At 46.6% G+C, this 13,008-nt stretch overlaps 1 protein-coding gene across 1 annotated transcript in view; it reads left to right on the plus strand.

Moving 5' to 3' along the window:
- Nucleotides 1-13,008, plus strand: part of MEI1 (meiotic double-stranded break formation protein 1) — a 98,142-nt gene that overhangs the window by 54,210 nt on the left and 30,924 nt on the right. The window contains exons 18-19 of the mRNA XM_054469945.2: nucleotides 4,015-4,183; nucleotides 8,135-8,282. Coding sequence (XP_054325920.1) covers nucleotides 4,015-4,183; nucleotides 8,135-8,282 — 317 coding nt within the window. The remainder of the gene's footprint in view (nucleotides 1-4,014; nucleotides 4,184-8,134; nucleotides 8,283-13,008) is intronic.

Raw genomic sequence — 13,008 nt, forward strand, 5'->3', positions numbered from 1 at the left:
AGTGTGTTCTGTTTCTTCATTCATTCAAGTAGTATTTCTTTTTTCTTTTTCTTTTGTGTTCTTTTTTTTTTTTTAAGATAGTCTCGCTCTGTTGCCCAGGCTGGAGTGCAGTGGCATGATCTCAGCTCACTGCAACCTCCGCCTTTTAGGTTCAAGTGATTCTCCTGCCTCAGCCTCCCAAGTAGCTGGGATTACAGGCTCCCACCACCAGGCCTGGCTAATTTTTACATTTTTAGTAGAGACGGGCTTTCACCATGTTGGTCAGGCTGGTTTCGAAATCCTGACCTCAGGTAATCTGCCTCGGCCTCCCAAAGTGCTGAGATTACAGACGTGAGCTACCGTGCCCAGCCAAGAGGTATTTCTTGAGCATCTGTTGTGTGTCAGACTCCATTCCAGGTGCTGGTGAAAGAGCCAGGGATACAAAGCCCTGCTGTCATAGATCGAGACAGGCAGGCAATAAGCAAATGCATACTATGTCAGAGATCCATAGGCACTATGAAAAAAATAAAACTGGGCAAAGGGATAGAGAGTGATAGAAGGAGGAGAGAGACATGTTAGATAGGGTGGTCAGGGAAGGTCTCCATGTGGAAGTGGCATGTGAGCAGAGGTCTGAGTCAAGTAAAGGAAAGCCATGTAGAATCTAGGCAGGAGGAACAGCAGCTGCAGGGCTGAGAGCTGGAAATTTTTCCTCTTGTTGAACATTCATTGAGCTTCTGCTACCTGCCAGGGGAGGCCTAGGTACTGCTGTGGATAGAGCGATTATAACAGTATGTTATTTGCCCTGAGGGGTTCCTCTATCTTAGACCTGTCTCCTGATATAATAGAAAACAGTTTAATCATTGTTTCATCATTCATTCAACAAATATACCTCTGTGGGTAAGACCTAGTTCTGGCTCTTTTCTCCCTTATTATATTTGTGAAGACTCTGTGTCCTCTCTCCCACTCTCTGCACCTGCTGTTCTCTTTTATCTTTCCCAGACATCATGCTGAGAGGGAGCGAAGCCCAGGTGAGCATTTTCATTGCTTCCAACATAGCTTGGCTACTGGTTCTTTCACTATGCTGGCTACTCCTTTCTGCAATCTCCCTGTTAAGGCATGGTCTGGCCTGCAGAGAGAATAGCATGATTTCTGCCATGTAGCCTAAGACTACTGGCAGTCACATCACCATCACCTTTCTTGCTCATGAGTGCCTGCTCCACTGCTTCTGGCAGTTCCCTTGCTTGTCAAACCAAGGGGAGCCCCACACATCTCCTGCCTTAAACACTGGGGCTTCTTAAATCTCAGTGTGCCAGGAAATGCAGCAGATCTCTGATACATGCAGACTGCTTCTTTATTTTATATATCAGGAGAAAGGCAGGTGGATGTGTGTGGCTGAAGGATATTTGTTTCATTATTATTATATTGATTAGAGCATGCTTTGGTGGACAAGCACTGAACTTGGAATTAGGAGAACTGACCTGGCTCTGCTACCAAATTGCTGTGGGACATGCACTATCCTCACCCTCTGCTTGCCCAGGACTTGGCCCTGGCAGGATGGATTCTTTCGGTTGACCTTCAGCTGAGGTCCTGTCTTTCAATCTCTCATCCACTCTGCTGGAAGGATTATCTGAAAACAAAGTCTTAACATCTTAACTCCCCTGGCCTTCAGCTGTGGTCTCCACACATCAGTCTGTGGAGTAGTGTCAGATAGTGATAAAGTTTTCTCTGGTCCATGGTGAAATGTGGAACATAAGGATAAAGTTGACTTTATTCATGTTTTTTGTTTGTTTGTTTGTTTTTTGAGACAGAGTCTCACTCTGTTGCCCAGGCTGGAGTTGAGAGATGTCAGCTCACTGCAACCTCCACCTCCCAGATTCAAGTGATTCTTGTGTCTCAGCCTCACGAGTAGCTGGGACTACAAGCACATGTCACCATGCCCAGGTGGTTTTTTTGTATTTTTAGTAGAGATGGGGTTTTGCCATGTTGGCCAGGCTGGTCTTGAACTCCTGGCCCCAAACAATCTACCTGCCTTGGCCTCCAAAGTGCTAGGATTACAGGTGTGAGCCACCGCACCTGGCCTTTATTCAAATTTTAAGCTCTGAAGTCAGTCTTTTTCTTTCCTTTTTTTTTGTTTTGGGACAGCGTCTTGTTCTGTTGCCCAGGCTGGAGTGCAGTGGCGTGATCTCGGCTCATTGCAACCTCCGCCTCCTGGGTTCAAGCAATTCTCCTACATCAGCTTCCTGAGTAGCTAGGGCTACAGGCACTTGCCACCACGCTTGTCTAATTTTTGTATTTTTAATAGAGACAGGGTTTTGCCATGTTGGCCAGGCTGGTCTCGAACTCCTGACCTCAGGTGATCCACCTGCCTTGGTCTCCCAAAGTGATGGCATTACCGGCTTGAGCCACCACACCTATCCTTCTTTCCTATTCTTTCGGTATTAAAATATTCCTTCTTTTATTAAACCGTTTTCATAAGAAATCTAGAAGTCTCTGCCCTCAGGATGAAGTCCCAGTTCTTTAAGTGGCATTTGCTTAAAGGTCTTTCACAGTCCGGCTGCAGATTACATCACATAGTTCCCCAGCTTCTGATACCCCACATTTATTCACTGACTGTCCAGTCACACTGGATGGAAACATGGCATGTCTTCTCATGCCTTCAGGCCTCTGAACACCTTGCTTCCTTTTCTCTTTTCTCCTGTCGCTGCCTCTTTTCTCCTCACCCTCCACAGTTTGTTTCTTTCTTTCTTTCTTTCTTTTTTTGAGACGGAGTCTCGCTCTGTCGCCCATGCTGGAGTGCAATGACATGATCTCGGCTCACTGCAGGCTCCGCCCTCTGGGTTCACGCCATTCTCCTGCCTCAGCCTCCCGAGTAGCTGGGACTACAGGGGCCCGCCACCTCGCCTGGCTAATTTTTTGTATTTTTAGTAGAGACGGGGTTTCACCGTGTTAGCCAGGATGGTCTTGATCTCGTGACCTCATGATCCGCCAGCCTCGGCCTCCCAAAGCTTGCTTTCTTTTTTCTGAGATGGAGTTTCGTGCTTGTCACTCAGGCTGGAGTGCAATGGTGCCATCTCAGCTCACTGCAACCTCTGCCTCCCAGGTTCAAGCGATTCTCCCACCTCAGCCTCCCAAGTAGCTGGGATTACAGGCACCCGCCATCATAGCCGGCTAATTTTTGTATTTTTGTAGGGATGGGGTTTCACTATGTTGGCCAAGCTGGTCTTGAACTCCTGACCTCAGGTGATATACCCTTCTCAGCCTCCCAAAGTGCTGGGATTACAGGCGTGAGCCACTGTGCCCAACCCACAGTTTCTTCCTCTTTGACCTTGCCTTCCCCATGCCAAGGCGGCCTGAGTCACTCTCTCCTCAATATAGCACTGATCACATGTCCTGCAATTGCCTGTCTCATTATGTGTCTCTTCCCATCAGCTGCCAGTTCCTGGAGGTAGGGCCTGGGTCTCACAGCCTGTCCTAAGAGTAGTAGCCACTCAATGAACATATGTCAAATGAATGAAAGAATGAATGTTTTTGGGAGGCTGAGGTGGGTGGATCATCTGAGGTCAGGAGTTTGAGACCAGCCTGGCCAACATGGCAAAACCCTGCCTCTACTAAAAATACAAAAAATTAGCTGGGCGTGGTGGTGGGTGCCTGTAATCGCAGCTACTTGGGAGGCTGAGGCAGAAGAATTGCTTGAACCTAGGACGGGGAGGTTGCAGTGAGCCGAGATCGCGCCATTGCACTCCAGCATGGGCAACAGAGCGAGACTCTGTCAAAAGAAAAACAAAAAAAATGAAAGAATGAACATTAATTGTTGAGACAAATCCATGTCCTTCCGCTTGTGAAGTTTAGTTTTTCCCGGTAGGCTGAACCTTGCTCAAAGGAAGAGGAGCCTCTGATTTCCTTATTTCCCACTATACTGCATTTACTCTTGCTGCCCTGTGCAGTACTCTGCATGTACATGCGGTACTCTAATGTGCTGATTACCTATTCTCCTATGTTCTCTGTGTGGCTTTCCTCTACTTATTCCCTCCCTAGAACTCTCTGCAGTTTCTGAGCTCCTGCAGCATGGGCTGCCCCAGATAAGCAGCAGGAGCCCTGAAAGCCTTGCCTTCCTGTCTGATCACCAGTACATGGAGGGAGCTGCTCGCCAGAGACAGTACTGCATCCTGCTCCTCTTCTACTTGTCCTACATCCATGAGGACAGGTCAGTGCACAGAGGTGGGTGGCTGGTGGTGGGTCTTGGGACCTTCATCAGCAGTTCAGTTCAATAAATAAGGGCATCTCTCCAAGCCTGATGCTGGGCACTGGGGACACAGGGATAAGTAAGAAATGGGTTGTGTCCCTGAGAGGCTCATATCTTAGAAGTGGGTTAGAACAGGTGGGTAGACACTGTGCTGAGAGACAGAGGCCTAGAAAGCCAGTGAGTATTCCTTGCTATCCTTGAGGGTGTTGTTTGTCCACAGAAAAAAACTTCAGTAGTTTACTTTGGTTTTAATCATTACTATTCAATTTATTACATTTTTAAAATCATGGCTGGGCACGGTGGCTCACGCCTGTAATCCCAATGCTTTGGGAGGCCAAGGTGGGCCGATCACTTGAGGTCAGGAGTTCGAAACCCGCCTGGCCAACATGGCGAAACCCTGTCTCCACAAAACATGCAAAAATTAGCCGGGTGTGGTGGTGCACACCTGTAATCCCAGCTACTCTGGAGGCTGAGACAGGAGAATTGCTTGAACCCAGGAGACGGAGGTTGCAGTGAGCCAAGAGTGCCACTGCACTCCAGCCTGGGTGACAGAGTGAGTGAGACTCCATCTCAAAAAGGATATAAAAATAAAAATAAAAGGACTGTTCTTTCTTAAGCTGTAAGAAATAATTTATTGGGCTGGGTGCAGTGGCTTATACCTGTAATCCCAGCACTTTGGGAGGCCGAGGCTGGTGGATCATCTGAGGTCAAGAGTTTGAGACCAGCCTGACCAACAAGATGAAACCCTGTCTCTACTAAAAATACAAAAATCAGGCCGGGCGCGGTGGCTCACTCCTGTAATCCCAGCTCTTTGGGAGGCTGAGATGGGCAGATCACGAGGTCAAGAGATCGAGACCATCATGGCTAACACAGTGAAACCCCGTCTGTACTAAAAATACAAAAAAATTAGCCGGGCGTGGTGGCGGGTGCCTGTAGTCCCAGCTACTCCGGAGGCTGAGGCAGGAGAATGGCGTGAACCCAGGAGGCAGAGCTTGCAGTGAGCCCAGATCGTGCCACTGCACTCCAGCCTGGGCAACAGAGCGAGACTCTGTCTCAAAATAAATAAATAAATAAATAAATAAATAAAAATAAAAATAAAAATACAAAAATCAGCGGGGTGTGGTGGCAGGCGCCTGTAGTCACAGCTACTTGGGAGGCTGAGACAGGAGAATTGCTTGAATCCGGGAGGCGGAGGTTGCAGTGAGCCGAGATGGTGCCACTGCGCTCTAGCCTGGGTGACGGAGTGTTACTCTGTCTCAAAAAATAAATAAATAAATAAATTTATAATGATAATTTATTGGCCGGGTGTAACAGGACGAGCCGTAGACAAAACCTCTCAGACACTGAATTGTAAAAGGAAGGGCTTTATTCAGCTGGGAGCATTGGCAAGCTACTGCCTTAAAATCCGAGCTCTCCAAGTGCACAATTTCTGTCCCTTTTAAGGGCTCACAACACTAAAGGTTTCACATGAAAGGGTCATGATTGATTTGAGCAAGCAAGGGGTACGTGGCAGGGGCTGCATGCACTGGCGGTCAGAGTGAAACAGAACAGAGCAGGGAGTTTCACAGTATTCTTCCATACAGTGCCTGAAATCTATGTGTAACATCCGGTTCTAAGTCATGAGTTGTTTTTTAACCGCTAGGTTTAAGCCAGGCAGGCCCAGGCCTGGTTCTGGGCCTGGCGCCGGGCTGCCTGTCTTTGATTTCACTTCTTTGTTTTTTTCTTAAAACAGGTACTGAGTAGAAAACAATATAAAACAATATGAGAGGGTCTCTCTCTTCCCTCACGGGTGCAGTGGCTTACACCTGTAATCCCAGCACTTTGGGAGGCCGAGGTAGGTGGATCACCTGAGTTCAGGAGTTCAAGACCAACATGACCAACATGGTGAAACCCTGTCTCTACTAAAAATACAAAATTAGCTGAGCGTGGTGGCGAGCGCCTGTAATCCCAGCTACTGGGGAGGCTGAGGCAGGAGAATCACTTGAACCTGGAAGGCCCAGGTTGCAATGAGCTGATATTGTGCCATTGCACTCCAGCCTGGGCGACAGAGTGAGACTCAGTCTTTTTTTTTTTTTTTTTTTTGAGATGGAGACTCACTCTGTCGCCCAGGCTGAAATGCAGTGGCCCGATCTTGGCTCACTGCAAGCTCCGCCTCCCGGGTTCACGCCATTCTCCTGCCTCAGCCTCCTGAGTAGCTGGGACTACAGGTGCCCGCTACCACGCCCGGCTAATTTTTTGTATTTTTAGTATAGACGGGGTTTCACTGTGTTAGCCAGGATGGTCTGGATCTCCTGACCTCGTGATCTGCCCGCCTCGGCCTCCCAAAGTGCTGGGATTACAGGCGTGAGCCACTGCGCCCAGTCAACTCAGTCTTAAAAGAAAAAAAAAAGTTATTAAGGTAAAATTTACACAACATAAGCTTGACCATTTTAAAGTGAACAATTCAGTGGTATTTAATAGTACCTTTAAAATGCGCAACCACCACCTACATCTAGTTCTAGAACATTTCCATCACTGCAAAGCTGTCACTTCCATTCCTCCTCCCTGCCCAGCTCCTGGCAACCAACAATCTGTTCTGTCTCTTTGGATTTACCTATTGTGAATATTTCATATAGATGGAATCATACAGTGTGTGACTTTTTGTGTCTGGCTTCTTCCACTTAGCATAACATTTTAGAAGTCCATCCAGTGAGCATCATGTTTGTACCGTGTATCAGTACTTCATTCCTTTTATGGCTGAGTAATATACCTTTGTATGTATACACCATAATTTGCTTTTATTCACCTATTGATGGACATTTGGGCTCTTTCCACCTTTTGGCTGTTGCGAATAGTGCTGTTGTAAACATGTGTGTACATGTATTTGTTTGAGTAGTGTTTTTAATTCTTTTTGGGTATATTCTCGATCCTCTCACCTTGGCCTCCCCAAATGCTACCATTACAGGCATGAGTCACCGCACCTGGCCTCCTGTTTGCTGTCTTTTTGCTTTCTTTTCTTTCTTTCTTCCTTTCCATTCCTGTCCTGTCCTATCCTGTCCTTTACCCTTTTCCGTCCCCTCCCCTCCCCTCCCTTCACCTCCCTTCCTCTTCCCTCCCCTCCCCTACTCTACCATCCCTTTTTCCTTACCTTCCCCTTCCCCGTTCCTCTCCTTTGTTTTTGTATCTTGCTCTCTCACCCAGGCTGAATTGCAGTAGCACAATCATGGCTCGCTGCAGCCTCAACCTCCTGGGCTCCAGCGATCCTCCCACATAGCTGGGACTATAGGCATGCGTCTCCACAACCAGCTAATTTAATTTTTTTTTTTTTGTAGAGATTAGGTCTGACTATGTTGCCTAGGCTGGTCTCGAACTCCTGGCCTCAAGTAATTCCCCCACCTCAGCCTCCCAGAGTGCTGGGACTGTAGGCATGAGCCATCACACCTGGCTCTTTTCACTTTCTTAGTGGTGTCTTTTAAGCACAAATGTTTTTAATTTTGATGACCTCTAATTTATCTATTTTTTCTTTTGTCATTTATGCTTTTGGTGTTATATGTGTTAAATACACCACTGTTTAATGATAAATACAAGAAGAGAGAGGTGGAGCAGCTGCCAAAGCAAGGCCTTCTGAACCCCAGCAGTAGCACCCTTCTCTTTAACAGTGCTGGTCCAGCTGGCAGATAGCTCACCTCCCAAGTGTGAATGAGGAATATTTGGCCTCTAACTGAGCCTTGCACAAGGCATAGAACAATGTGATGTATATATATGGCAATGCTTTGTAAGTATGTATAGCACACTGTTTGTGTAAGATGTCATTAGACTGTGGGCATGCTGGGGCAGGACAGTGGGCTGAGGAAGGATGTGGCCAGGCAGGATAGAAGAGCCCAGTGGCCTGCCAACTCTGCCTTTCTCACTCAGGCTTTTCTTGGTTGACAGGTTTGTCTCAGAGGCAGAGTTATTTGAGGCTGTGCAAAGCTTCCTCCTGTCTCTGCAGTACCAGGGCGAGCGCCCCCCACTGGTGGTCTTCAAAGCCTCCATCTATCTGCTTGCAATCTGCCAGGACAAAGACAATACACTACGTGAGGTATGGACCACAATGCCTGGGCTCCTTCTCCTCCTGTACCTCTTTACATTAGTGTTCCCTGGGAGACCATGATGATGATAGTATATAGACAAGTGGGTGGTAGAGAGAGACAAAGTGGAGGTGTTAGGAGAGTGGAGAGGAGTAGGATGCAGACTCATACAGAGCCTATGTAATTTACCTAATTATCTTAGCCTTCCTGGGAGGAAGAGATTATTATTTGCATTCTACAGATAAGAAAATCAGGACTGAGGCTGGGCACGGTGGCTCACGTCTATAATCCCGGCACTTTGGGAGGCTGAGGTGGGTGGATCACCTGAGGTCAGGAGTGCAATGATGCGATTTCGGCTCACTGCAACCTCCGCCTTCTGGGTTCAAGCGATTCTGCTGCCTCAGCCAGGAGTTCAAGACCAGCCTGGGCAACATAGTAAGACCTTGTCTCTACAAAATATTAAAAATTAAAAAAAAAACCAAAAAACTCTTTGGTCACCTTTGGAGGATGCTATGCAACAAAGTCATGTTTTTGAAAACTGGTAACTAAAGGAAAAGAATCAAGCACTTAACCTACGTTTCCTATGTAATCTAATCTAACCCTTCAGAGTAACTGAATAGTTAATAAGGGGAAGTTTCCTTTTTTTTTTTTTTTTTTTTTGAGACGGAGTCTCGCTGTGTCGCCCAGGCTGGAGTGCAGTGGCAGGATCTCTGCTCACCACAACCTCCACCTCCTGGGTTCACGCCGTTCTCCTGCCTCAGCCTCCCGAATAGCTGGGACTACAGGCGCCCGCCACCACGTCTGGCTAATTTTTTGTATTTTTAGTAGAGACAGGGTTTCATCCTGTTAGCCAGGATGGTCTCAATCTCCTGACCTTGTGATCTGCCCGCCTCGGCCTCCCAAAGTGCTGGGATTACAGGCGTGAGCCACCGTGCCCAGCCGGAAGTTTCCTTATATACAAGTATTAATAAACAAAGAGAGAATGACAGAACTAGAATATTATTGTTTTGTAATCCCTAATTAATTAGTGGATCTAGGCAATGATCACCAGTGGCTGCTACTAGCACAAAGAGAGAGACAACAGGACATTGTGTGCCCAGGTGTGTCTTACTTGAAAACCCATTCACTTCCACTATGCCTTTCTGTTTCCATTCAAATTAAACCAGGTCTACTCTCATCACATTTGCCTCAACAGTAATCAAAAAGAGTCAAAATTAATAGTCAATGAAGGAAGAGTATCTTTAGCTTTAGACTGAAGGGTCCACACTAAGGAACAGAAGCAATATTCTTTGAAATAGGTGAGAGCTTCAGTGATGAATCAGACGTGGTCCTTGATCCCAGGAGTTTATAAAGAAGCTGGAGAGAGAAAACTTGTCCACACACAACCACCACGAAAGTGATCCAATGGCCTAATTAACAATGATCTGAGTCCCAGCAATCCACTTTCTTTGATAAACTGTTACCCGAAGGAGATACCAATACCTCAGAGCTCTTTGCTCCTGTACCAACCAGAGGTGGTACTAAGGAATGAACCTTAGGAGTCAGTCAAGTCTGAGCTGGAGTCCGACTCCCCCATCAGTTAACTGTGTGACCTAGAGAAAATTACTTGAACTTCAGTCATGATTTTTTCAGAATACTAATAATTTTCATGACCTGAGAAGCCTTTGCTTCAAAATGAAAAGTTCTAATAATTGAACAACCAAGAGTCTTGCTCTTGTTTCCCAGGCTGGAGTGCAATGGCGCCATCTTGGCTCATGGTAACCTCCGCTTCCCGGGTTCAAGCAGTTGTCCTGCCTCAGCCTCCCAAGTAGCTGGGATTACAGTGGGATTATAGGCATGTGCCACCACACTCAGCTAATTATTGTATTTTTAGTAGAGATGGGTTTTCAACATGTTGGTCAGGCTGGTCTTGAACTCCTGACCTCAGGTGATCCACCCGCCTCAGCGTTTCAAAGTGCTGGGATTACAGGCATGAGCCACTGTGCCCAGCCAGAAAATTTTTAAAAATTGGCCAGGCATGGTGGTGCGCACCTGTGGTCCCAGCTACTGGGAAGGCTGAGGTGGGAGGATTATTTGAGCCCAAGAGCTCGAGGCTGCAGTGAGCCATGTTCGTGCCACCGCACTCCAGCCTGGGTGACAGAGTAAGACCTTGTCTCAAAAAATAAGATAAAATTTAACATAAATATATAAAGGGCAACATACAATCACAGCTTGATTTTTCTACTCAATTTTATTTTGATATTATTTCATCTTACAAAAAAATTACAAGAATAGTTCAAAGACACCGATTAGCCAGATTCACCAATTTTTATTTTATCTCATTTGCATTCTCTCTCTACCCATCCCCACCCCCATATTCTTTTTTTCTGAACCACTTGAAAATAATTTATGAAATGAATATTTCATAAATATTTCAATTTGTATTTCCTAAGAATTAGGACTTTCTCTGTTACATAATCAGGGTACAGTGATCAAAATCAAGAAATTTAACATTGTATATAATATTATATAATATTATGTAATCCTTAGTCATCAATAGTCAAATTTCACTATACCAAAACGTTCTTTTTGTTTTTTTTAGATGGTGTCTTGCTCTGTCGCCAGGCTAGAGAGTGCAGTGGCATGATCTCGGCTCACTGCAACCTCCGCCTCCCAGGTTCACACCATTCTCCTGCCTCAGCCTCCTGAGTAGCTGGGATTACAGGCGCCCGCCACCACGCCTGGCTAATTTTTTGTATTTCTTAGTAGAGACGGGGTTTCACTGTATTAGCCAGGATGGTCTCGATCTCCTGACCTCGTGATCTGCCCGCCTCGGCCTCCCAAAGTACTGGGATTACAGGCATGAGCCACCATGCCGGCTATACATTTTTTGTTTTTTGAGACAGAGTTTTGCTCTGTCGCCCAAGCTGGAGTGCAGTGGCGCAATCTCGGCTCACTGCAACCTCTGCCTCGGATTCAAGCAATTATCCTGCCTCAGTCCCCCAAGTAGCTGGGATTACAGGTGCGTGCCACCATGCCTGGCTAATTTTTGTGTTTTTAGTACAGACAGGGTTTCACCATGTTGGCCAGGCTGGTCTTGAACTCTTGACCTTGTGATCCACCCACCTCAGCCTCCCAAAGTGCTGGGATTACAGGTGTGAGCCACCGTGCCTGGCTTACAGTTTCTTCTATATTTTTTAGTTGGAATTCTACTGTTTGGATGTTTTCTTTCTTTTTATTATTCATTTTACTCAATATTATTATTATTTTTCAAGACAGGGTCTTGCTGTGTCACCCAGACTGGAGTGCAGTGGTGTGATCACAACTCCCTGCAGCCTTGACCTCCTGAGCTCAAGCAATACTCCCACCTCAGCTTCCTGAGTAGCTGGTACCACGGGCATGCACCACCGCATATGCCTGGCTAATTTTTTTTATTTCCTGTAGAGACGGGCTGGTCTCAAACTCCTGGGCTCAGGCAATCCCCCTGCCTTAGCCTCCCAAAGTGCTAGGATTACAGGTGTGAGCCGCTGCTCCTGTCTCCAGTATTATTTTTGAGAATTACTCGTGTAGATTCACGTTGCCCTAGTTTATCAGGAAGTTGTTCTGATTAGAGTGAAAAGAAAGGTTAGGAGGGAGGTGAAAGAGTTTAGAAGGCAGAACAGAGACCATCAAGCTACTGGAGGCAGGGAAGCTCTTTGTTCTGGGCAGCTGGTAGGGCTAAAGAGGTGTGGGTAGAGGAGCACCCTCCATGGTCACTGAGGTCCTTGGTGAACAATGGGACTGCCTAGACGAAGTGGTGCTGCAACGGACACCTTCAGGAGGCTGATGGACGTCTTCCCCATAAAATTTGCCTGCTAGCTCCCGGCCTTTCCTTTGCTTCTGTCTCTGATGTCACCTTCTTTATGTGGTATCTTTATGAGAAGGCTTCCTTGGTGCCATTTACCTGTGAATGCCCTTTATGTAGAAGCAGGGTAACCTTGTATACATGCATTGTGCAGAAAGGCAGGACTCCTGGGTCCACATTCTCGTTCTGTTGCTAATGTTTTGGGCCTTCCTGGTGAGATCGCCTTCCCTTTCTGGGCCTTGGGCAGAGTTATCTCTGAGATCCTTTCTGATTCTGATGGTCTTTGAGCCTTTGTGGAAGCAGCGGAGGAGATACACACTGATGTGTGTTGAGGTATATGTCTGAGGATCCCGAATAGCCGGAGTGTGGGTATCTCTGTGGGGATGGATATTTCAGAGTGTCAGGCCATACTTACGCTTGGAAACTCTTCCTTTTCAGCAACTTCATTGCAGTTTGATCAGCATTTCCTAAGCTGTTGAACACAACTCTGTGCTGATGATTTTTTATTTGCTTCTCAACATTTCAGCAACTCAACCAATGTGGATTGACCACTTGACATGAGCTAGGTACCATGTGGGACCCTGTCAGGTCTGAAATGAATCAAACAAGTTCCTTGCCCTCAGAGAACACAAGATTGTCAGGAGAGACTAAAAGATCTCCTATGGGTCAGACAGCTACAGTAATGAGTTATCTCCTGGAGCTGGAGGACTGGTCAAGAACCAGCAAAGCATTATATAGCATCAGGAGAGGCTTTGTGGAGGAGATGGAGGAGGTGAAGGGAGAACCTTGAAGCTGAGAGCAGAGTATGATTTAATGTACAGAAGTGGGAAGATGCCCAATCTATCCATTCAAGGAAGGAAGCCTAGCTTAACGTGCCTTAGCTAAATCATATGGGAGGTAGAATAGAGAGGAGC

The sequence above is a fragment of the Pongo pygmaeus genome, chromosome 23, assembly GCF_028885625.2.
Source record: "Pongo pygmaeus isolate AG05252 chromosome 23, NHGRI_mPonPyg2-v2.0_pri, whole genome shotgun sequence".
Lineage (NCBI taxonomy): Eukaryota > Metazoa > Chordata > Mammalia > Primates > Hominidae > Pongo > Pongo pygmaeus.